Consider the following 25,907-nt stretch of genomic DNA (forward strand, 5'->3'; position numbering starts at 1 on the left):
GCATGCTGTGTTCCTCCAGCTCCACACTATATTAGTGAACCAGGTGGTCTTTTCCAACCAGTGACAATGGTCATTAGACTCAAGATTCCAGGCTTTTTATTGAATTCAAATTCCACTGTCTGCTGTGGTGGGATTCAAACAGGTGCCCAGAATATTACCTGGATCTCTGGAATAATAGTCCAGTGTTAATACCACTAGGAGTCTTTATGTTAATATATTAATGCATTTCAAACTTTACAAAAATTAGAAATAGTTAGCGGTAGTACGATCAAGAAATGTGTTTACTACACAATTTTGTAGTTACTTGTATATTTACATCTAGGCAAAATCCATGGTATGCTTTATATTCTACTGATATCTGTCTTATTTAATTGAAATGTTTGAGAATGAAACAAGGCGTCACATGGTGACACATAATAATAAAGCAGCCTCCAGACTTGTCGGGTTTTCCAGCAAAAACAATAAGCTCCAATGCATTTTTGTTTGAATAATTTAAAAACAATAGTATAAGGAATAATGACATTTGAAGATTAGAATCGTGATGAAGAGCTTCTTACTTGGTGCCTTGTACATGGATTGATATGTTTTCCCTACTGTCACGCAGTGTACTTTTTTCTCGTTTAAAATTTTTTTTTTAGCAAACAGGGCCTGTCCACATTAGAAATTTTCACTCTAAGTGTCATGAAAATCACATTAAACTTTATTTCTTTATCTTGTAAATTGAAATGTGCTCCAGTTTAATTAGCTGCAGACAGCTGGTGCATCAGCATGTTAATACTGTAATTCACTGCATGTATGAGTAACTTAAAAAATTTGCAAGATCGCAGATCAGTTATGGTGGTTGAAGGCCATTTGGCCCAACTAATTCCAGCCCTCTGTGTCTGACTTGCAACAGTGTCTGACTTGCAACATAACTTTTTTTTCTGAAGTAATTCTAAGCTTTCCACCTCCATTTCTCTGTCCAAAGCACTATTCCATATATTGAAAAACATTTTCCTGATATCAGGTATAAATTTGCTGGATGGATAGCTGAAACTTCTCTTGCTTTTCCCTCATAACTAAGACCTGTAACTTCCTTTTCCAATCTAAGACCCCAGGTAGAGGTTTGAATCCTTTCCGTTGTAGCATGGAGAAGGCTAACAGGTAAATCCAGTTTTTTCTGTGTGGGTGCAACTGAGAGACCGGCTACATTGCATGGCAGATAAGGGAGAGAGGATGCAGGTTTGACTAATGCCAACAGTGGGATAAATTCCATTTTTCGAACTGTGATTCTTGAAAACGCAAGCTTCCTGTTCACAACCTACATCTTGTTGAGTCTGAACTTCACAGAAAGATAAGGCCATACCAAATATTAATAATCTTCCTGCTGTTTTTGTTCTGACTTTGCTTACTCCTAAACAGCAGTAACCCCAATTTTCATACTCTTAATGGTAAAAGTTGTTACAGTCCTACTGGACCAAAAGGGCACTGTCTCATTACAGAGTGATGGCTGGTAGTAGTTTAACCTGAGAATCACCACGACTCGGGCGAGGGGAGAGGTTGAGGAGGAGAGTCCTTTGTAGTAACCTCAGATGATGTGGGCAGGTTGTTGGTGTCACTGCATTGCAAACCAACTGAGCCAACTGATGCCCATTAAGAGCTTGTGGTACCCTATGTTGTGGGAGGTGTCAGAAACTGACGAGAGCGATTGTTCTTCAAGTTTAATTCATGACAGTGGATGTTGGCAGAAAATGGAAACAGTAACAGGTCGACATAATCCTATCTTCAATTTACACAAATACAATTTCCAGAAAAGGTTACTAGATTGCAGTCAGGACTTCGATCACTAAATAATTGTCCATTTTCCTCTTCTAGCCTAGCAATGCTGGAACTAATTACCATGTCTCACCGTTACTTTGAACGTGATTGATTTGACCGTGTAAAGAAGAATGAGGTGATTTCAGCCTTGTGATTAAATACTACAGCAATGTAGGTTTATACTCTTACACAGTTGTAGTACCATAACATTCAACAAAGAAAAGTGAGAAATTAAGCCAAACATAACTGATGGAACAGCCATCTTATTGTGACTGTCTAGTTTGAAATACACTTGAGTCAGCAACACGTAGTCCTCTGACGCTAAATCTATTTTCGGTTGATTGATTTTATTGTTGTCATATGTATTGAGATACAGTGAAACATGTTGTTTTGCATGCTTTACAGGCAGGTCATACCATGCATCACCGTAGCAGAACAGGGTGCAGAATATAGTATTACAGCGGCACAGAAGGTGCAGAGAGAGAGATCAGAATTGACATTTGAGAGGTCTGTTCAAAAGTCTCTGATGACATTGGAAAAGAAGCTGTTCTTGCATCTGTTTGTATATGTATTCAAACTTTTATATCTTCTGCCCAACAGAAAAGGGTGGAGAGAGTATACCCAGGGTGGGAGTGAGCTTTGATTATGTTTATTCAAAGCATCTCATATTACTTAACCAATTGGATGTTTAGAAGAAACAAAATAAAATCTGATGTACATTGATTCAATCAAAATGAAGGGATTGATTTGTGATTTTTCAGTGAAGAAGTATGTGGAGTCATTATTAAAATCCCTTTGAAGCCTCATGTGGCTAAACAGTTTAACAATGATTGGTCAAGGAGCTTAATTTCAAACAATGGCAGTTGCAAAATAGGATCTTCATAATTGAATCTCATGCAGTTAAATTTTTTACTCACTCATGGGAAAATTAAATTAGATTTATTCAGTCACCTTTAAAGCATTGTCCTTGATGACAATATATGTTCATACAATTGCATTTTGACCTCAGTTGTATGGGATTGCTGTACGCATACCAATTATAATGCATAATTCTGCATCAGTAAAGTATGATTGCCCATTAGTAAACAGGTTGGTATTCATGAAATGTTGTCCATACTTTGGACACTTTGACTAGTTTGTGTATTAGAAACACTTGACCCAACTGCTCTTGTATTCCTTATTGAAAACACTATGTGAGCATTTCTCAAATTCCCACAATATTTACTCTTTATCTAGCGCTATCTATCTGAGAGAGGATATTACTTGAAATGATCATGTGTTTGAGCTGGGCTGTTGGAATCTCCTTCCTCACTGACGTAGGGCTGGCTGTCTTCCATGAAGGTGGATCTTGCAGGTCAGAGCGGATCATCTGCATCTTCTTGGGCTGCCACACAGCCTTCTGCCATGAGTCTTGCTGCAAATCTTTCCTGCAAGTCTTTGCTGAGTCTTCACCTGAGGGGATGGGTTTCTGGTGTGTGCTTTTATCCCCCCTCACACCAGATCTTCCAGAATGTTCTGTGGCCTTTGGCCAGTCAAAATGCCAGAAAATCTGATCGACACTTCACCAATACACAGCCCTTGTGCTGGTTACGACGGGTTCGCCTTTAACCTTTGTAATCACTTTGATCATGGGTTACACTATTCTGTGTAGCCAATAGCTGCTGGCTGCTGTTTAATTTAGTTTGGCCAATTTTCTGTCAGTCCTGATTTCTCCAGCTCTGATTTTGGGCCAATGGTCACTTGACCAAAAAGAGGAAAATTGGGGAGGGCAGAGCTCTTCTGACATGAGCAGTGTGTTGGTTGAGGAATTGAGAGATGGTGGTGCACTGAAATGAGTATTATTCTACCTCTTATTTAAGTGTTTTAGTTTACCCTATTAAGCTTTGGCATATTCATATTTCATTGAGTAACTTGCACTTCCAATACATTGCGGTTTCTGAACTTCACACTTGTCATTGACTGAACTTTTTAGAAAAATGTGACAAAAGCAACTCAACGTCAACTACAGAAACTGCCAGAAACAAATGAAATCTAACAAGGTCCAATACGTAAAAAAGGGCACTGAAAATCCCCTACCTGTTTCAATTACAATCTGATAGCTCTGACAATGGGACACCAAAACTCCTTCACTGACATGAATTGCCCTATTTTATGCCAATAACCAGCTATGACATGACAGAAACTATTTGTGAAAAGCTTTAGTTATAAGCTTGTCTGTTCGTCATAGAAAGAAGTAGGATCAAGAAGGCCAGCAGTGTGTGGCATGATGACAGATCAGAACCCCGAGTTTCTTATCGAACTTTTGAACAAAGCATTTTTTTTTAAAACCAAGAATTTAAGCTAAGCCTGGCAAATAATTTAAACTTGAAGAAAGATTGGTCAAAAATTCTCTATGAATCCCTTGAATGTTCTTTCCAGTAGGGTGCCATGTCTATAAAGGGCTAAAGTACAATTCAATGTACTTACCTCCTCTCAGCAGGAATACATCTCCAGGGTCTAGAATAGAACCTGCAGATGATATGGAAGACATGTTGAGGTTTTGCCGTTCCAGGAGTATATGAAAAGGCGGTGAAAAACCCACTGTAACCCCTGAGTACAGTGTGTGGCAAGGGTGCTGTGAAGGTCACAAATTGAAGGCATAATGTGTGGTATCCTGTCTGGAACTGCAGCAACTGGGGAGCCCAAGGACAGTGACAAATGGGACAGTAACAGCAGCTCTTTTGCAACATGCACACATTCTGGACCACTCTGCCTGACTCATGTAGAAATTCATATTGAAACTTTTGGCATGATATTTATCATTTAGGAGGTGACAATACATATCATCTGAGCAGACAACCAATTACTCTGGTGGTATCTCATTATTTTGATAGAGATCTATGAAGTTAGTAAACTAAGCTGTAATGAAATTGATGATCCCATAAGTGACTGACATTTCCAAGAACTAGTCAGGCGATAGAAGAAACTGACATCACTTATTTTTTAACTAGGACCAGAACTGTGTTATAAAGTCTGTTCCATGACTCAATGAGATCATGGTCAGTCTGATAATCTTTGACTCCACTTTCATGCCTTCGCCCCATAATCCTTGATTCCCTTATTGATTAAAAATCTAAGTCTGGAATATATTTAATGACCCAGCCTCACCAACTCTCTGCAGTAAAGAATTCCACAGATTCACAACCCTCATCTCTCTTAAATGTGTGACACCTTATTCTGAATTCATGGCCTCTGGTCCTGGATTCCCACAAGAGCAAACAACCTTTCCACATCTACCCTGTGAAGTCCGCTAAGAATCTTGAAACACTTGGCATGAACAATTTGCTGTCCAGCGAATGTGAAATTGATCATGTGCTGTTCATGCATTGCTAAGCCACAATCATAGTTCAGGAACAAAAACAGAAGTTGCTGGAAAAACTCAGCAGGTCTGGCAGCATCTGTGAAGAAAAAATCAGAGTTAACGTTTCGGGTCTGGTGAAACTTCCTCAGAACCAGGTTCCTGATTTACAGCATCCACAGTTCTTTTGGTTTTTGTCAATCCATAGATCATGTACAGATCGCAGTTGGTAGCAAGGGTGAATAATTGTAACTCTCAGCAGTTCAGTGTGCAGAAACAAGACACAAACAAAACTTCAGTCAATGGGAGAGAGCAAAATTCATGTATCCAGTTAGCCAAGGGTCGTGAGCCAGTATTCCATCATATATCAACTGAATCCATTAATTTGAATATCATTCTTTTGCACTTCTTATGATAAACATAAGAAAGCTTTGTACTTGTACCTGAGATGGTCTGTAAGAGTAGACCATTAGATTAGCTCTTTCAATTCGGTATGTAGCTACAATTGGCAGGTCTTACTGTTACGGTCAAAAAAAACCCCAAAATCTTACGCTCTCAGTGTTAACAGTTAGAATAAAACTGTAAAACTCTTAACTGCTTAACATTCATCTTTACTGTCCACAACTACAAGTCTGATCATTAGTTAACCTCAAAATTGTATCTTTTTTCATGATGCTCCCTGTTTAAAAGTTAGTAGTTTTCTGTCAATCAGTATTTGTTCTGATGTCTGTAGACCGCAAAGCAAACGTTACATCATGTCATCCGTGGCCAGACTGAGGAAGCAGTCAGTAGAGCACAAACTTACCCATTGGACCTCTGCCAGTGCCTCCACAGATGATGTCAATGGAGTTACCACATGTTCCACTGTGGATTGAGGAGTGGCCAAAACGTAAGGATGTGGACATGCAAGTTGTAGGTTGCTCACTGAAATTACTCTGAATCAGGAGTATAATTGGTCATGAGGATGGATGAAGACACATCAGAATCTTAGCAAGTCCAGATCTTGTTACAAAACCTCTTCACCTACCCCAGCAAGTGACTACATATGTGACCAAAGGGAATGCTAGCTGCCTATACTATCGTGGAAGCATTGAATGAAAGGACTAAGACCGTCATCGAATATGTGAACACAGCAGTTAATAGCTACTGACAACTATGTCAAGTATAAACCAGCCCAAGTTCCTTTGATTTTTAGTATAATCTGGAAAAACCTGTCAGGAACAATTTTTTTGCACAAGATTTTAAATATAAATAATAGATTTTGAGAGCTATGTATGTGTGAAAGGATTTGTGTTAGACATGGGACGAGACCTGCACAGCTTTGGACATCAAAAGCAGTCTTTCAAGCGTGCCAGGAGGCAATTGAGAAGATAATTATCTTTATCAGTTCAAGATTATTATAACGTATGATGTATTAATTTGTAACCTTTCTCATCTAATGCATTTTTGTAGTTCAGGAAAAGCCATTGTACCGTCTTTGTTTTCAGACTGTCATTATAAAGCTTCATGCGCTCATTGAAATTTAAATTTCATTGCTCTGCAAATTTTGAGCGTTTTTTTGAATTCCATGACACACATAATTCGGTTTCTATCGTATTTATTTAGGAAGTTTACTGTTAATTGATAAACAGTAATTCAAAAAAGCTGATGATGAATGCAATATATTGCTGCAGTCACGTGAGATGGAATGGCTGTACTTTTTTTCCTGCTTATTTGAAAGAAACGGATGTATTTACAATTTGTAAGATGGACTTGCCAGTCAATGTAGGTACTGGTTTTAAGAATTGGTCAGAGAGATTTTCTTGAGATACTTTTAACAAAGCAAGAGGTCAGGTTCATTGTTCTGAAACTGACATGGATAAAAACATGGAAAGTTAATGTAGATCCAAAACATATGGTATACACTCCATCCTTGCATGCAATTGCAGACTGAAAGTAGAGAAAGATAAAAGGTGGCCAAATCTGAAGTCATGAATGATGAAAAGACTACATCTACTGACAGCCTGGAGTAGCAAAAAAATTTCTGAATTAAATTTAAATAAAGTGTTAAAAGATTTTTAACACCCTTAGTTATGAAAAAGTCTATAGTTGAAGAGAAAAAATATTTTAAACAATGTAATTTTTAGTTAATTTTTTAAAAAGTTGGTTTTATGTTTCATTAAAGATGAGCATGTGCAATCAGAATTTATCATTGTACCGTTGGTGTCTGCAGACATTTTGAAATTAAAAGGTCAATTTGCAGAAAGGAGCTTCTCATTTTTCCTGGTACTTTCTGTCAGTGAAAGCTCAAGTCACACAAACAAATTTCAGTTGGTAACATGACTTCTCTCTAACTGCCAAATAAGTTCAAAATTCATTTTTTTATTCCAAAAAGTTGGCTTCTGTTAGCTCACATCTGAAGCTGTTTTGATGGCCCCAAGCAATTAGGTTTGAATGTCCAACTCTATACTTTGGATCTCTATTTTTGATAAAGTAACAAGAAAACTTTACACCTCTCGAGAGTTTTACTTTCTCTGCTGATTGCAATAAAATCCAACTTGTGTATCCCTTTATGCTGTGTGACCCAGCAACCTGTGGATAGTGTAGTATTCAGGGCAATGGCTGTCCCGCTGCTAATTACATTTGATCCTCCCCAGGAACATTGGTTGCACTTATTATAAGGCTTTTAGTAGGTTACTCTAAATAGTTTAGGAAACTTGGTCAGGCCGAAGGGCCTGTTTCCATGTTTTTTGTCTCTGACTTTAAGGGTCAGTGAACAGTAGTTTAGGGGTCAGTTTTACACATTGTAAGAGAGGAGAGTCAGAGAAGGTGACTCCACGTTGCTCAAGTGGTATTGTTAGCTGGCTCCATGCAGCATGGGCAAAACTGGCTGTGGATAGTAGGACTTTTGTTCAAAGCAGTTCAGAGCTGGAATTGTACCACTGATTAGATATTGAAGTGCAACCTTGTGAAGCCTAGTGGGATGCAATCTTGAGAGAAGAGATTGCATAACTGGGACGTGATTCGTTGTTAATGATCATGTGGCAAAGAATTGGGATCAGCCTGTGTTTAGAAGCTGGTCAAAACAGTGGGACACAGTCTTCGAAGTAGGTCATCCCAGTTAGAAAAGATCAAAATGCTGGGTCTTGGAACTCAGGGAATTCAGGATCAGCACCAGCTCAGTGAAGTTAACTATTTGTATAAAACTGAAATTGTGCCAGCAATTACATGCATACAAATTGTCTCAGGAATTTTGGAGAACGTGGCCTTGAACTACCACAATGTGAGTAGTTGTGACAGATATGCTTTGAAGGTGTTTCAGAGTTAGATCTTCAAAAGTGAAGAGTTGGAATCACTTGTGAAAGAGACAAATTTTCACTGAGGTCTTACTTACTTAAATTTTATGAAGCCCTGGATAGATTGCTGAGAAATCTGTGGAATCAATCTTGACCACATCTTCGATTTGATGTACTCTCTGGTAAATTTGACCAATGTTTGTCTATTAACTCACCATTACCTTTTGTTAATTTTGGATGTTTGAATACATGTTGTTTCTATATTGTAGATTGTTTTATTTTCTAACTTCAAACAGAAAAAAAACTTATTTAACAAAGCTCTGGAATCTTGTGATTTTATTCTCTTTATAAATGTCTAGGATCTCATACTTCATCTTCAAAAAAAGGCCACTGGTCTACCCCAGGGTCTTAACCTAACTTAGGGCTTGTAAGGGTTAAAAGCCCTGGCCTTCATAGACCACACATCTCCATGAAATGAAATATGCTTTATACATTAATCACTCTTCTTTGTTTCAGTAACCTCACTCATTATTTTTCTAAACTCTAATGAATAAAAGCCTAACTTGATTAGCTGTTCTTGATAAGTCACCCCGTCATTGCAGGAATCGGCCTTGTGAATCTATTTTGAGCTGTCTCCATTGCTAGTGCATCCTTAAGTATTGGAATGAAAACTGCATACAGTACTCCAGGTTTGGTCAAACTGAATGACATACTTGTATTCCTATATATCTGAAAGTTGCCAATCAGACTCTTGCAAATGCTGACTCAGTGCAATCCCCTGAATCAAGGCCTAGTAAAGGATCAAGAGCAATCAGTGTGTTATTTCCTTTTATTTTCTTTTCCTTTGACTTCTGAGCAGTGATGTAACTACAGGCACAGCTGATGTTGCTGCTATCTCTGTCAAGATGTGGGTGGTGAGGACGGCTTCTTCATGAAGACAAAGTGAGAGAGAAAGATGCACCAGAAATACTGGTGTGAGCACAGTCTCCCTCATTACCTTGTGGATTCTTTTCAGAACCATATTACATGTGCTGGGTGGGTATGCTTGTTGGTCATATTTTAAACAAAAGCATTAAAAGTTGTAAAAACCAAAAGAACTATGGATGCTGTAAATCACGAACAAAAGCAGAAGTTGTCGGAAGACTCACCAGACCCAAAATGTTAGCTCTGATTTTTCTCTCCATTAAACATTGTGTTCTGAGGAAGGGTACTGGACCCGAAATGTTAACTGTGATTTCTCCCCACAGATGCTGGCAGACCTGCTGAGCCTTTCCAGCTTTTTCTGCTTTTGGCATTAAAAGTTGGTTCTAATATGTAGAATTTGCCTAAATAAAGTCCCAAAGTTTTGACTTTTACATGGGTTTATGCATTGTTCACTGCAAAGGAGGCATTGCTAAATTGGTGAATGAAAATTCCAGCTGACAATTCATCAAATTGAAAGGCGTACACGTGGATGCACCAAAAATACATTGACTGACCCAGAAACCTTATATCAAGCACTATTGTTATCTTACAGGAGTGATTTACAATTTCTGCTTAAGATGCACTGTGGTATAATATAGTAGCAGAATAAATTGTCCTTGTGTTTTTGTTTAAACTATGTTCAACGATAAATTAATCAAGATGCTATCATGTTCTAAATGTTTTAAAATGTGCTTTTATTTTTTCCACACTCTGAATTGTAACCAGGAAGATGACCTGTTGAGAGTCCTCGGCCAATGCTGTTCTGATGTGACCACTAGGAGGTGTTTTAGTATTTTCTGCAAACTCTCAAGTGACTATTATTGTTTTATAAACTGTTCTATAGCATAAAACAACTCTATAAACAAAACTGAATAATTCATGAAGTTTAACTAAGTATTACGTCAGCACCTTTGTCTTGCCATCAGGAACCATTAACAGCATGTTTCTTTCAACAATTCATTTTCTGAGGCATGTTTTTAAAAATTGATGATTGATGTGACCCATTGGGGTCATGCAGTATAAAAATAGTTGCATTTTCTTCCTGCAGTTTAGTTCGATGGAAGGTCCTGAGCCCCAGCAGGCTTTTAATACGTGAGTTATGCATTGTTTTTATGTCATATAAATCCAAGATGCATTTAATTATGCAGCTCAAAAGCTTTCATGAAATATGAATTCATTATTGTGCAGGAAAATTTGTAATGTTGAGGTAGGAGGATTTGTTTTGAGCAAGCAATTTTTATCAAAATAGAACACAGAGTTTTGCTGTCTGTAATATTGAAAGTATAAAGTTGCATTTATGAAATCTTGGCAATACTTTAAATACTGTGGCAATTCTAGGAAAGTAAATATAATGAGAGAATAACCTTTCGTTCACTCAAGTAAATGTCACTACAATTAAACATATTTGTAAAGTTCAATTTGATCTTCAAAAATGTGAGCTTATGTTTTGCTAAGGTATTTGTGACTTTACTGGTTACATATGGCTATTTTAAAATTTTTATCCCACATTATAGAATGTAATTTTTACTTAATGAAACTGGGGTTCAGTTCATCGGTTAACCTTCAAATGTTCTGAAATTACTTGAAAGTTTTGCAGATGTCAGCCATATGACTCCAATTTAAATGTAAGCAGATAGTAGTATTGAAAAATATGTGCTTATTTTAGAAATATGTATAATTATTTAGTAATTCCACTTGAATGTAGTAATTATGAAAAAATACTGCACTTTTACTGTTTCAATAAATAATTCATGAATCACAAATTAAAAACATGTAAAGGGAAAGAATTTATGTTTATGTTAGACATTTACCAATAAAAAAACTTGACACCTCTAGGTAAGCACATATTATAATTCATTGCTGATTGAAAGCTCCAGCCCCACCCCCTTCCAGCTGTATTGCAAATGTTGGGCACTAAAGTACGAGACCATAGCTTGAAATCTATTCTTAAGAAACCTTCAGTTCCCACAGTGGTGCAAATTTGCAGGCCTTTGAGTCATCAGTGGACCTCATCCTGTTTTGTATTAGGGTAATGGAACAGCATCAGCTCCAATGTATAAGAAGATGTGAGTGCTCTGAACTATTTCATCCTCTCGAGCGAGGTAGAGGCTTGCTAGTCAGTCAATGGAAAATCCATAGAATTATATCAGTAAAAAATATTGGATGGTGCATATTAAGTAGCCAAAATAAACAACTGTTATGAAAAACTGATATGCTGATTGTGTTTCTAAAAAGCTTTAGACTTGTACGCATTACAACTAATGTTAAAATCAGTACCGGATAAATAGTGATGGTTTAACAAAAATTGCATTTCTTAGCAGAGTAAAGAGTTGAACTAGTATTGAACCAAGCAATTACGTTCAAGCTTAGTTAGAATTTTTATAACTCATTTGAGCTGTAAGACTCAATTGTACATTTTCCAACTAAAAAGTTATCTCAAGTCACAAAAAATTGGAAATACAACTGATGCTTAAAATTACTTTACTTTTATTTGTTTATGCTTTAGCACACGTATCTTGTATGAAATGTCATTTTAAATGTCTGCAAGTAGCTTCTATAATATGAGAAACAACTTGAATATTTTTTGAAGAGAAAGTTTAAATGCTACTGCACTTAGTTCATCAAAAGTCCTAAAGCATGTCTCTTGAAATTATATGTTGGTGTTAAACACCTGAGAGAGAAGAGTAGAGGTTATCTTGTTGTAATTTACTAGGCTGTGGCTTCAGAATTTCAAGTCAGGAAATGTATTACTTTCATATTAAATTTATGAAGTTTGCTTGAACGAATTTAAATTTCTTGGTTGACAGATTCCAAGCTTTTCATTTTGGATCTAAATGTAGCCTCCGAATGAAAACTTGTATTAACAATATCCAGTGAAAATAATATTAATAACATTAAATATTTTCTAATAAATCACAGATTACAATGACATTTCTGCATTTAAAGTCTGAGAAAAGGAACTGCATAACTTAGTCTTCACAATACAATTTTTTCAACATATTAAATGAGTTCTTGCACTCTCTTTTAATTAGTAAAAGCTCAATGTCTCAGCTCTTAACTTAAATATGTAAAGCTATATTACTTGGAACAAATAAATATGTGGACTTGATGAAAGTGAACAATAATTTATAGTAAGAACTACTGCATGATAAATACTGTACTACTAAATAAGGCCTAGAAATATCAAATATTTGTAAAACTAAATATTGAATGAGGTGTATTACAAAATCCATTTGGAAACTATTCATTGTTTTCTTTTGTAAAAAACAAAATCTGAACACCTTTTACAATTACGATCTGCACAATGATCACTGTCGTTTTCTTTGTAATTCCCTATTCAATTTGTAAAATATGATTGAACACAAATATAACTCCTATTCAAGAGACTAACGTTTGTTAAAATTTCACAGTGACTATTGAAATATACAGCTCTAAAAGTATAAAGTTTGACCATTAAATTGTTTGGTAAACAGAAACAAAAGTGCTGATGTCGTTCAAAACACCCTTCACTCTCTGATTTCAATTACTAATCTATATACACAGTTAAGACATGTTGAATTAATTAATGGCATTGCCACTACCCCCTCACCCCATTCTCCAAGCCTTGTGTCATAATTAACCCTGCTTTTCCTTTCCAGTCACCTTCTCATTTTCATCCTACTTGGTCTTTAAAACAAGCAATTTCCATATAAAAATGTATCTTGCCATGAAATTGCAGAGCTTGGTTATCCAAGATTAACAATCAAGTAAAGAATCTTAGATGTTGGAAATGTGTGTTTTAACTGAATGGATGGCATAATATTTGTGAATTGATTGATTATTTGATTTTCTGGTTATTTCTGGTGCTTCTATTGAATCAGTATGTCTTCAAACCACATATTTTCAATTAATCTGAGCTAGGATTAATCAGTTTGTATTGTATCACTGCCCAGCAGTCACTGTTTGAAGATCACTATCTATTTGAATTCCTGTAAATCGGTACATCATCTAATGTTGCATCCTAATAAAGAATCAATGCTATGAAAGAAAATTAAGCATTGATTTTTGCTACAGTGGAGCACCACTCCATCGTGGTAGAAATAGCAGATTAGCCAACAAATGGCAAACCCCTCCCCAAACTCAGGACTTTGCATATTCATTGGGCAGAAAGGGTTTGGGTCAAAAATTAATTCATCAGCTGCTTCAACTGAAGTGGGATTTTAGTGCTTTGGACTGGGAAACTTGAAGCGTACACCTGTGTATATACAGGTCTGAATTTGATGCATTTCCATTGTTAGCCATTGTATCCCTTTGGATAGGTAAGGCAGGCACCTTTTTTGCATCTGTCCCTTAAAGGAAGATAAGGTGCCCTTTGGTGATGATAAGGTACCGTTTGAAATCCCTAAAAGTGGACGGACTTAAGTGTGCATAAAAAGTATGCCTATAAAGTCATTACTGTTGAAAGGACCCTTCAAAGGCAACTGACAAGGCATTTAAAACTTCTGACCCTTAAGCATTTGAAAATGATGGGGTGTTTAAGAAAATTTGCTTGTTATTTCACTGATTCTACTGACATAAGTCTGAGCATTTCAATTGCTAGCTTCATGCTGCATGACTGATTCTACAACCCTCTTTTTTACCACAGTAACTGCTATTTCACACGGTTTGATTCACAGCTACCAGTAGTTATAGACTCTTCAAAGTGGAGCTATGAATTCCAGTGCTTGCTGTTTATAAGGGATTATGCATTTGAATTACATGTTTGAATTACATTATTTAGATGAAGGAATGTAAATTTAGCAAACGGTTATTTAGGAATTAGTGTTTTTGTCATTGTAAGGAAGTTTGAAGTTTACAATGCACACTTCGAAATTTTATTGTCAAACTTCAGTTTTCTCATCTTTGCATGAGTCAAATTCTGTCCATGGTAGATACTAGGTGAATTGGCATGGTCAGTCTCAGGGCAGATTGTGATGGATGGATGTAAGGCATAGGTTGTCAGTCAGTTGGCATATAAATATCCTTGGGAATGAGTGGAGGTGCATAGGTTTGCTAAGGAGGTTATGAAGATCCAGTTGTTGCATGGGAGCATGAAATTGCATGGGTTGGCATGTGTTGGGAGTACCTGGGAATATGAGGGCTGGAGGAACGGTTCAAGCTTTATTATTTACTTTTAAACTTCAAACAGAGTTCTGGATCCCCGGGGCAGGCCTTCCAGCCAGCTGCTTCTTCACCCAGCAGCATCTCCTGTTCTTCCTGGATCAACCACTCTTATTTCTAATCCAGGCTACTCCCTTATACTGAAAATCCGACATCCAGGTAGCTAGTCTTAAAAGCCTGGACGAAACAGCCGAAATTTCACCCATCTCAGCACACCCAACATGGGAGCGGAAGTCTGGGCAATAATGTTTCTTATTGTAATGTTAATGTTCGTTAATGTGCCTTTCTCCTGATCAATTATTTTGACTTTCACTGGCTTACAATGCTGAATAAAGATTGTCATTTGTATGCATTATGGAATGCAATGTGTACTATACAAGATTGAGTGGTAAAATATTTTAATTTCTTTCCATGTGTATTGTTTGGCACCAGTAGACTTTGGGATATTGCATGGACGTTTTATGTAAAGCAGTCTCTTGCTCAAGACTGGTGGAAATGTGATATTCAGAAGTTTGTTGCTGAATTTATGTTCTAAGTGTTAGTTTTGGCATTCTGTTGTTTTAGCTGTTGGATTTGGTACAAGAATTCCCAATAAATTCTGCAAAGATCATGAGAGTTGGTGCACCATTGACATTGTTTTCAAAGACTGTTCCGTTCGAGTGAACGGAGTTCTCAAGTGACTTAGTTCAAGCCCTATAACACAGGACACTTGCACTGATTAGAGAAAAATTAACTAGATAAGTTAGTGAGTTCTCATTAGCTAACAACAAATGTGTATGTTATAAACTCAAAGTGTTGAGGAACAAAAGTAAGGGAAGTTAGGACTTTTTGTTCTGACTAGTAAAGAATTAATTACAGCAGGAAAATTGAATTATGACACTTTCAGCACAGTAAGCTAGTTTGTCTGTCCTAACTCATGGCATTATACCTTTGTTTCAATTTTGAAAAAAATTTAAAACCAATTTAAATAATATCTGATCATAACTGACATACCATAAAGAAGACTGAAAGATAACAAATTACTTTGGGACTAGAGTGAAAGAGATAATATGGCATATATTTCCCAAATAATTTACGAAGCAGTCTTTTTGTATAATTCCATCTTCTTTTACCTACCTTTTAATTGTCGCAGATTTAAAGTGTTCTTCTGAAGCTGCGAAATCCTGCCTGCTGGGACTTAATTGACATCACATGAACTGATTTAATTTATAGTCCTCAAAATGCATCAATAAATTAACATCAGACTTTTTCTAAAAAATAAAAAATGCCTGCACCACAGCGCAGGATTTATCAGCTACATTTGTAAATGTGCTTTTGATTTATAGAATCATAGAATCCCTGCGGTGTATGACATCTATAGAACGCTGCAGTTTGAAAAGGTGCTCAAAGACAAAAAGATCTCACGAGCACGGATCTTCAATCACTGATAAGTCTTATTTTTCTTGAAGAGGTTTTTTAAAACTCTAAATTAAAAAGCTTCTCTTTTGTCTCTCTGAATTAATTATATCAATGTATACTTTGGCAGCGAAGTTGACAAAGGTTTGCATTGGATAGTTTTGTTATCTCCTATTTCCTATTTTGTTCGTTCCAGAATTGTCAGATGGTGATTTGAATAAATTTTCCTTGGAATACCTATTGTATATTGAAATTAACAAAAGAATCACCTTTTTTTAAACAACTCCAAGATATACCAAATCACTTTACTGCCAATGAAGTAGATGTGATGTATAGTTACCATTGTAATTTCGGAAACCAAGGAGATGAATTTCGGGAGGTTTGTTTCCATCATCATGACTGTCCTGTCGTTTTTAGTGATGTTAGTTGGCTGCCATGTCTATGGGCCAGAAAACCAGAGAGAACTTCCCTGCCCTTCTTTGAATAGTTCTATGGAATCAACTGTATATGTAAGTTGTTATGCTGAAACTATTAATTCTGTTAATGGTAATATTTCATTCTTAATAGGGCCATTGTTTAATGGAATACTTCTGACTGTCTCAGCAATATTCACTGGTAACAGTTTACAATGACAGAATCAGGCACATTCATATTGTGGGATTCTGTGGATTTGAGTGCAGACCTGGGAACTGAATTATGTCTGTGAAGCTGAAATTGCGGCAAGTTCAGGATCCACTCACTGGAGAATCTACCAAGCAGAGAATCAGTGTGAAAAGCGTAGGAGATCACAGAGCAGCTTCAGCCAGTACCATAATTGAAGACAGACAAAATTTAAAGCCTTAGGAAGCACTTGAACTACAGCACACGCTCCTACATTTTTCATAATGTGCTATTGGCTAAGTATAGGGTATGTAAGCCTCTGCTAGGATCTAATACGTTTAAAGGTTACATCTTTTTATTGCCTTACTTTTGGACTATGGACTAAAAGATATTCCTTTAAACCAAGGAGACTGTGCAAAGAGATGACTGTAATTATTAAAATCATGGTTAATGGGTGTTGCGAGTTGTATACAATGTTGCGCTTTTCCTGGAACAGAGAGCGCAGAAGCAGACACCATGGAGTTGATGGGCTCTAAATTAAGGGAAAGCTACTTAACAACAGTGTTCTGATTGGCTTCTGACCAGGTGCTCCTGATTTGTGTGGAACCAGTGAAGCAGAGAATGACCGAGCGTGGAAAGAGCTTGTGTGAGGTACCAGAAATTTTACAATAATAGCTAGTTGTCTTCCACTTAGCTTTCTCTGCAAATCTACTGTCAAAGAACGAGTAAGACCTCTTTAAAGACTGTGAAAGGACAAAATTTCAACCAGTGATCAAAGAGAACACTAATGTGCAAATAGCCTTGAGTCAACAGCAAAGAACTATAAAGGAATTAAAAGGACGAAAAAGAAAGCAACTCATTGAATCGTATGGTCCAGGCTGGTGCTATTGAACTGTGTTTCCATGATCTTTTTTTCCTTTGACCACTTTTAATATTCTTTTATTGTCTTTCTTTGTGTGTCTGTCTGTTTGCGAAGGGGAGTTTAAAAAGTGTTGAGTTTAAGTTGTAAAATTATAAGTGAGTAATTCATATTTCCTAATTGCCATTGGTTGAAAATAATTTGTTTGTTATAAACAGTTATTTCTTGTTACAAATGGAAATCTGGTGAGTGTTTTGTATTAACCAGAGTTTGCTAGGTAAATTGGGGAGATTGAATTGCTTGATGAAACCTTTTCACTGTTGTGATGACCCAGGGACAATGAAGTTTGATTTCAGTGCACTACCCTAGTAAGTCATGACATAGTCCAGAAAGTGGGTGGAAAAATAACCAACAGCTTGGAAGCTGGAAAGCAAACACTTCTTACAAATTGGTGGGTTTTTTTCCTAAGAATTACTTATTCTGTTGTGGAGTTTGCTTTTCTATTGATCCATTTAAGGAATGGTAAAGAACTCATGCTAACTTTTTGCAGGCTTTCTTTTGTTTGTGTTTCTTTCTTTGATGCTATACAGATATAGATTTAACATCTGACCAGTTAACAGAATAACTTTGTGGATCCTGTTGGACAAATTCTTTGTGAACGATCTCCAGTCACTGTTCTTTGATAGAATTGGTTCAAAGAATTTGTAACTATGTGAAAATGATGTGCAATTATTCAGCATCTTTCCCAACCTGAGGATATCTCAATGTCCTTTAGAGTTACTGAAGTAGTTTTTGAAGGAAAGTCAACATTATGATGTAGCAAATGCATGAAACCAATTTGCAGACAGCCAGCTCCTGCAAAAAGCAATGCAGTAATGACCATATTATCTGCTTTAGTGATGTGAAATTATAAATTAGTATGTGTTTTATTAAAAACATTTCAATATCAGCTTCAGTTTATCTCATGCTGACTCAAGTCTACTCTTTTCAGTTTTCATGTTGCCAACTAGTGGCAGTCTTCTTGGGGGAGGTAAATCAGTTGGCTACAAGACGACGTGCTTGGCAGTGGAACCAAGTTATCCCTCTGTAGTTGGCTCTGTAATCAGACACCTGAAGATAGATCTGAAGTACTCCATGACAATGTCAATAACTGCACCTGAAGATGGAGTGGAATACAGATGCGGTAGTGTCAAGACTGCTTCAAATAACAAACTAGCTAATTATATCATTATATCTAGCTAGACAAACAAAAAATGCTCAACAGTAATAAAAAGTCAATGTGATGAAGAAGCTCTGCAGGTTTGGTAGTATCTTTGGACAGAGAAATAGTTAATGTTTTGATTCCAATATGACTCTTCAGAGCTCATGCTCTTCTGAAGAAGAATGACCCCACTGAAGAAAAATGTATATTTGATATCAAGCAGACAGAAATTATAACTGTATAGTTTTCTCAGTAGCTTGGTTTGATAGCCCTTAAATATGTTAAGGAGTTCTGTATCTTCCGACATTTGACCGAAGGACGTTACAGAATTTCTCATCATAATTGTCCTCAATACTATTGCAAAGAATATATTTTTCTCATTGTGACTTCTTTCTTTCAGTGGTCGTATTCAACCTCTTCTTGGAAGATTCAGCCAGCTGGACAGCTTGTTAGTGGCATCGGGCGTGGATACAGACACTTTTGATGGAGTTGTCATAGATGCAGGCTGCTCCTCTATGCAATTAGATGTCCCATGGCGAGGGTTTGCATTAAGCAAAGATGGCCCACTTGACATGAGAATGGATGGGGACAGGTTTGTACAGAAACTGCAGTTGTCCTCATGGCAAAACTGTTTTATATTGAATCATAAGAACTGACATGAATAATCCAGTTAATCCTTCTTCTGTAGGCAGTGATTGCAGGAAACATGGTTCTATCATATAATATATCTGCCGGACTTGAAAGCAGACAAGAGTGTCTGAATTAAGAGCTTACTGCTAGCTATTTTCGGGCATAGCGTGAATAGAAAGTAATGCCATTTTCTTAATTCAATTTCTTAGCAATAAGGAAAATGTTGAATATTTGTTTTTTTTAGTAAAGCATCTTGGCTTCAAGCAGCAGCATCGCAATACTGCGCTTGCACTTGTCAAATATAATTTTTTATGGATTCTACAGATTGTTGTTGTTATTATGTTATTGGCTTTGAAAATTGCTTATCCAATTTGAACTTAATGCACTTTAACAATACAGGATCCTCTGAAGTTAATAAACATGCCAATATTTCCTACTATCTGATGATTGTAACTGAATTTCGATTAATTCAAATTTATCCAATTAGATTCCCTCAGCTAAACTTTGAAATTTGTTATGAAAATAAACCTTGATGTTTTTTTTTCCAGAGGACTGTTTGGTGCAGTTCAGGGTTTTTGGGTGGTTAGAACTAACAGGGATATAATAGAGGAAATATGATTTTGTTTTGGTACTTGTTGAAATTTAAATACAGAAAGAAACCTTCCTACCCCTGACCAGCACTTCAGTTCATCCTGTCTGTGTCACTGAAAATTCCACAATGGAACAGAATTACTGAAACCTAACTTTCCTCTTCTGCTCCGTGGCCTCGATATTTTTCTTTGTGTTTATCAAATCCCTTTCAAATAAGAGTGAATCGGCTTCAGTACCCTACTTGTGTTAATAAATTCAAGTTTTAGTAGCTGTTTGAAATAAAACCTTCTGCCCTTCTCTTTTATGTTTTCAGTCACTCGACGTATTTGGAATTCTGAATCTCTGTATAGTTCTTTAAATTTTCCCCACGTACTCAAAACCTAAAACTGGTTGTTGTTCCTGAAATAATTGGAAGTCTCTGGTACTTGCGGGTCTGTCCCATACATTCATGCATTGCAAATTGATGCACTGAACTGAATATGTTTTGTGAGTTAGAATAGACAGCAGTACAGTTGTGACAGATTTGAAAGATCTGCGCTGCCATCAGTTTTAAAGCACTCAGATTGTTTACTTCTTGATGATCATAGTAGTCAACTGTATAGATCTAGATGAAAGGCACACAATCTTAGCAAAAATTGTCAGGAATGCACATGCAGTTCTCTGTGCTTATAGATTAGATACCAATCCATTTGAAATTAGATGTTTCACAATTAATTTTGGTTCAAAGGTGAATCTTGATACAATAGAGTACAGCTTTACAGATTTACTTCCTCCACTGAGGTCCAGAAGTGAACAAATATGCAGCACTTTGAATCCAGAAGAGAAAGCTGCATTCAGTGTTTTTCTTGGGGAGGATGGTCTTTTGAACTGGACTCCGTTGAACAATTTACAGCATCAGACAAACCAGTCAAAATAGCAGAACATGATAAATCATGTAATCCTTGTCAGAACATCAAGTTTAAAACTCTATTTGGGTTGGGTCTTTGCTGTATTATCATCATCAGTCAATCCTGTGATCAATTGGCATAGAGGATCTTGATCCCATATTCCACAAATTCGCTTATAGTGTTTCTCCTCATTTTGTAGGCAGTACATTGCCTTCTAACCCTCAAATGTCAAGATGCCGCTCACAGTTTCATTTTATATTTGAGACAACTAAAAACATGTGTCAGAGTTCCGCTGGTTTGTCTCTAAAATGATTTGTGCTAGGGAGATCAAAAATCATATAGAGCACACTTTTTTTTTAGTCTTACAAATAGAGAACAGAACTCTTATTGTTTTAAACTATGCTACATTTGATCCAAAATCAGCAAATTGCAAACTGTTGAAGATGAAATAGTGTCAATAAGATTGCATCTGCATGATTTGGCTTATCAATAATTTGTATCTAAGTTGACATGAGTTGTGTGATGGAAACTGATGGAAGTCAGTCTGAACATGTATTTTCTACCAGGAATTCAAATTGAAATTACGAACAGCTAAAGCATTTCAATCCTTGTTCTTGAAAATAACCTATTAATCATTATAAGATTAATTTCCTAAATTATATGGAATCGATATTGCTTATTAAATGCCAGAAGGTTGAACTATATACCTTTGTTTTTCAAGATAAATTTGTGAAAACAAAGTCATTTTGTACATATGAATTATTCCATATAGGAGTCGTTAAATTTCTATTTCATTCGATACATAAAACTGACTGATCTGTCTTCTAAATTTGTAAGCAGACAATAAAGAGAGCTCTGCTCCACACAGCAAACTTATTTTTAGACTGGGGTTCAGTTACTTTTGACTAAGTACAGCATATATTTTTGTTAAAAGAACAGGAGGTTAAAATTTCTGACATCTATTGATTTTCATACATTCCTGGCAATGGGTCAAAATTAGAATTCTGATTTAATATTCTGTGACTTCAACTAAAGTAGTTTTAATTAGGTTTTCATCTGAAGATGAAGATGAAGATGCACTGTGAAATATCTTTTTTTAAACTATCTGTTGCCAAAAAGAACCTCAAAAATTCTTGTATGCCGTGTGCATTTCAGCTCCGTCTCTCTGTGCTGTGAAGCTTCACCTCTGTCAATGAAAATGACGTCAAAGAAATTAATTGGCTCCTCTTGTGCGTAGGTACCCTGACGTGCCCACCGCAGCTGACGTGGTGAATGCCTTAGATCAACAGTCACTTGCGTCCATCTTGAGGATCTACGGAGAAGAAAGGCATGCAAAGAAAATAGCTGCAGCCATCGCACAGGCACGCAGCATCTATCCCATCACTCGCACTCAGCAGCTCGCCAGTATAGTTGCAGGTATTCTCATTAATTCCAGCCAGTGTCTGGAAGGAAAATACTAATCTTAAAAGTCCCAATGGGACCTATTTGTACTGTATACATGCAGGTACTAATCCTGTGCATTATGCTTCTGATGTCAGAGTTTTATTTTGGAATCAAGAATAGAAATCAACAAATTAGATTTGACATTCTGAAAATATTATCCTGCTGGATTATTATGTAATATTTTCTTAATTAGGGATGACGAATTATTGCAGTGTAAATTGTCTGTTACTTAAAACTGAAATAGATGGGATATTTTTAATTGAATCCATTCCCTAGAACCTTTGTAGAAGTGTAAATCAACAAATGTCTTTGAATGAAATTAAAGCTTAATATTGACTGATACACACAAAGGGTGCTGCAAAAACAATTTGTCCCCCCAGTAAAAATTTGCTGCCTTTACTGTGCGCTTTTTGTAAAGCAGCCTCTTAATTATCCACACATTCTGAATCACCCAGGTGATTCAAATAATTGCAAGTCCACTGTAATGAACCATTAAGGTTTGCTCTCCATAAGGATTTGTCTGAAAGCTGCTTTTAACAATTTGCTTACATTTATTTTGTTCTTGAAAAGTTGCTGAGTTTTATAAGTTAATTGCTGTATATATGAACATTTCCATTAGTTTCAGAATGCAAACTATAGTTGCTCTGTAAAGGATAATATTTCAGTACAAAGTCGAAGTACTTTGATAAGTGGAGGTTTAAACAACTTTTTACAAAGGCAGGTGATGCTGATGTCCATAATCATCAGAAATTTTGATTCCAAATGGAAAATATATTACCAGGATTTATTTTATTGTTTTTGCTTGAACGTTGCTATTAATTAAACTAATCAGATCTTTCAATTTTAATTAGTTCTGCATCAGGATGTTAAAAAACATGATGCGATTATCATGGATTGAATAATTGTGTCACATCAGTAAATCACCAGCTTTTTAAAAAAAAATGAGGGTTTTATTTGTGCTGGGGGACCATATATGAGTCATAGCCTTGATTGTCACAGTATCTGACAGCTTGCTTCCTTTTCCTGTCATTTCAACAACTCTGAGTTTGGTTCTCTATAGACAATGTAATCTTTTGGGGGTTTTTTTTATCATAGCTTGAAAGTGTTCGAGAACAGTATGACTAATATGCAAGTTTGTAGATCTCTGTTTGGCTGTTTAGTACTATTTTGTCAGGTAAGGAAATCTCATTATCATCGTTCTACTGTTTCCCAAATGGTTTGGTCACTGTTAACCCCTTTTTAAAATTTTAGTCCAACTTACTTATTATAATGAAACAAAGAACTGTGAATGCTGGAGATCTGAAACACGCAAAAACAGAAATTGATGGAGAAACTCAGCAGGTCTGGCAGAATCTGTCAAGAGTTTAAAAAAAAGAGTTAACATTCCTGGTTTAGTATGTTTTTTTTTAAGAAATGGTAGCAACTAGGAAACAGAGTATTGATGCTGATGATGGGTACATGTGTGTGGGGTTGGTGGACAGGCTGGTGATGGGAGAGAGGGTGTGCTGATAGGTAGAGATTGATCTCAGAAAAAAAAAAAGAGACAACAAAATTAGGCAGGCGAAAAGGATTATTGATAGCTTCTCTTCTGCCCTGGCTTACTAAGTAAGTGATAAATGGGGGCGATGAGTGGGCAAAAATGGCAGTGCTGGAAGCAACCCACATCATGACAAGCCCTGCGATGTGGGAGATTGGTCATCAACATGGAAGGTAGTGTTCATGGTCTAAAATTATTAAACTTGACATTGACTCCAGAAGGCTGTAATTTCCCAAATGTAAGATGAAGTGTTGCTGTTGAGTTGAGTCCCACTGGAGCACTGCAGCAGACCTGAGACTGAAATGTTGGCATGGAAATGTGGTGTGATGTGTTGAAGTGACATGCTCCTCACGGTCTCTTCTACATTGTAGGGGTGGGAGATGAAACACTGTCTGCCGCTTTGCAGAACACCTATATTCTGTCCTGAGCTTCCAGTTGCCTGCCACTAAATGCTAAATGCAGAGCCATCACCTTCTGCTCACTCCTTTTCCACTCCACCACCCCTGTCATCAGCATCAATAACATCTTTTCCTAGCTATCAGTTCTGAAGAAAGGTCACTAGACTCGAAATGTTAACTGTGTTTCTCTCTCCACAGGTGCTGTCAGACCTGATAAATTTCTCTAGCAATATCTGTTATTTATTGTTCCTTAATAATGCCATTCAGAAGTTTGGGTGAGGAAGATTGAATGGAGATTTGTGTCTGATTACATAAATTATATGGTTAATTTAAGAAGCAAACCCCCTGTTAATAAATCAAAACAATTTTATGTTCCTGTCAATTCTTTTGCTTGTTAAAGCCAGAGAAGGCATGGTTTTTGGATCTCGCATCTTTCATCCTCTACCTATTTATCAGAAGTCAAATGTGCTTTTTGAGGAGAATCAACTGATTTGGGATACCGTTTCCCAGATCTCCTGGGTTTTCCACATGGGTTTGCTCCAGTTTCCTCCCACAGTCCAAAGATGTTCAGGTTAGGTGGATTGGCCAAGCTAAATTGCCCAAAGTAACCAAGGATGTTAGATGGATTAGCCATGGGAAATGCAGAGTTACAGGGATAGGGTAGGGGGTGGGTCTAGGTGGGATGCTCTTTGGAGTGTCAGTGTAGACTTGATGGAACAAATGGCCTGCTTCCACACTTTTTAAAATTCACAGGATGAGGGCATCGCTGAAAAGACAGCATTTATTGCCCATCCCTAATTGCCCAGAGGGCACTTAGCTCTGGGTCTGGAGTCATATGTAGGCCAAGCCAGGCAAGGATGGCAGTTTCCTTCCTTAAAGGGACGTGAGTGAACCAGATGGGTTTTTCCAACAATCGGCAATGGATTCATGGTCATCATTAGATTCTTAATTCCAGATTTTTTTTTTTAAAACCACCTGCCGTGGTGGGATTCGAACTCGGGTCTCCAGAATGTTATCTGGGTCTCTGGATTAACAGTCCAATGATAATACCACTAGGCCATTTCCTCCCCAATATAACTGTAGGGATTCTATGAGTCTATGATCTCTGTTCAGGTAGATGACCTCATGGTGTTCAGAAAACATTCCAGCCAAAGAGAGACAATGCAATGTAATTTAAAAGAAACTTGTTCCGTGCCTTTATGAAAATTAATTCAAGCTGCTAAACTATAATTTTCATATTAATATGTTCTGGATTACTCGTGCTGTGCAGTGGAATTTGGGCAATTTCTTTTCTCCAGCAGTACTGTCTGGAAAGTAACCAAATGGAGAATGTCTTTAGCATCAATCCTGTGAAATTTCTCCATTCCTGAGTATGTTTTAACTGTGATATGCAAAAGTGTATATATGTTTCTACTGAAGTCCTGTCATCACGTGACCTCAAGTTTGAAACTAGTAACAATCATACTTCTGCTTTGAGTCTTGTTGAAGTAAGTGGTAGAACCTTTTGCAGGAATTCCTTAAGTAATTGTTAGGACCCATATTAACATAAGCAAGAGGCAAAGCTTGTTGCAGATGGTACATAGAAAATTATGCCATGAAGTCCCTTTTGCACCCCCTTCCACCCCCAGTTTCCACCTGAAGAACAGCTACTGCATAGACCAAAGATAGTAGGAACTGCAGATGCTGGAGGATCTGAGATAACAAGGTGTAGAGTTGGATGAACACAGCAGGCCAAGCAGCATCATAGGAGCAGGAAGGCTGACGTTTCGGGCCTAGACCCTTCATCAGAAAAGGGGGAAGGGAAGGGCGTTCTGAAATAAATAGGGAGAGAGGGAGGCGGATAGAAGATGGATAG

General features: G+C 36.9%; 1 protein-coding gene across 5 annotated transcripts in view; it reads left to right on the top strand.

Annotated features, from left to right (window-relative positions):
• Positions 1–25,907, top strand: part of mettl15 (methyltransferase like 15) — a 92,583-nt gene that overhangs the window by 39,330 nt on the left and 27,346 nt on the right. For 4 of the 5 annotated variants that reach the window (XR_007263964.1, XM_048607059.1, XM_048607058.1 and 1 more), the window contains exons 3-4: positions 18,967–19,158; positions 21,912–22,090. Coding sequence is in view for 4 of the 5 variants with exons in the window: in XM_048607059.1 (XP_048463016.1) it covers positions 18,967–19,158; positions 21,912–22,090 (371 nt within the window). In the remaining variant the exon portion in view is untranslated. Of the gene's footprint in view, positions 1–10,420; positions 10,465–18,966; positions 19,159–21,911; positions 22,091–25,907 lie in introns of all 5 variants that reach the window. The other variant, XM_048607060.1, reaches the window with a different exon arrangement.

Source organism: Rhincodon typus, chromosome 17 (genome assembly GCF_021869965.1).
Source record: "Rhincodon typus isolate 14 chromosome 17, sRhiTyp1.1, whole genome shotgun sequence".
Classification (NCBI taxonomy): domain Eukaryota; kingdom Metazoa; phylum Chordata; class Chondrichthyes; order Orectolobiformes; family Rhincodontidae; genus Rhincodon; species Rhincodon typus.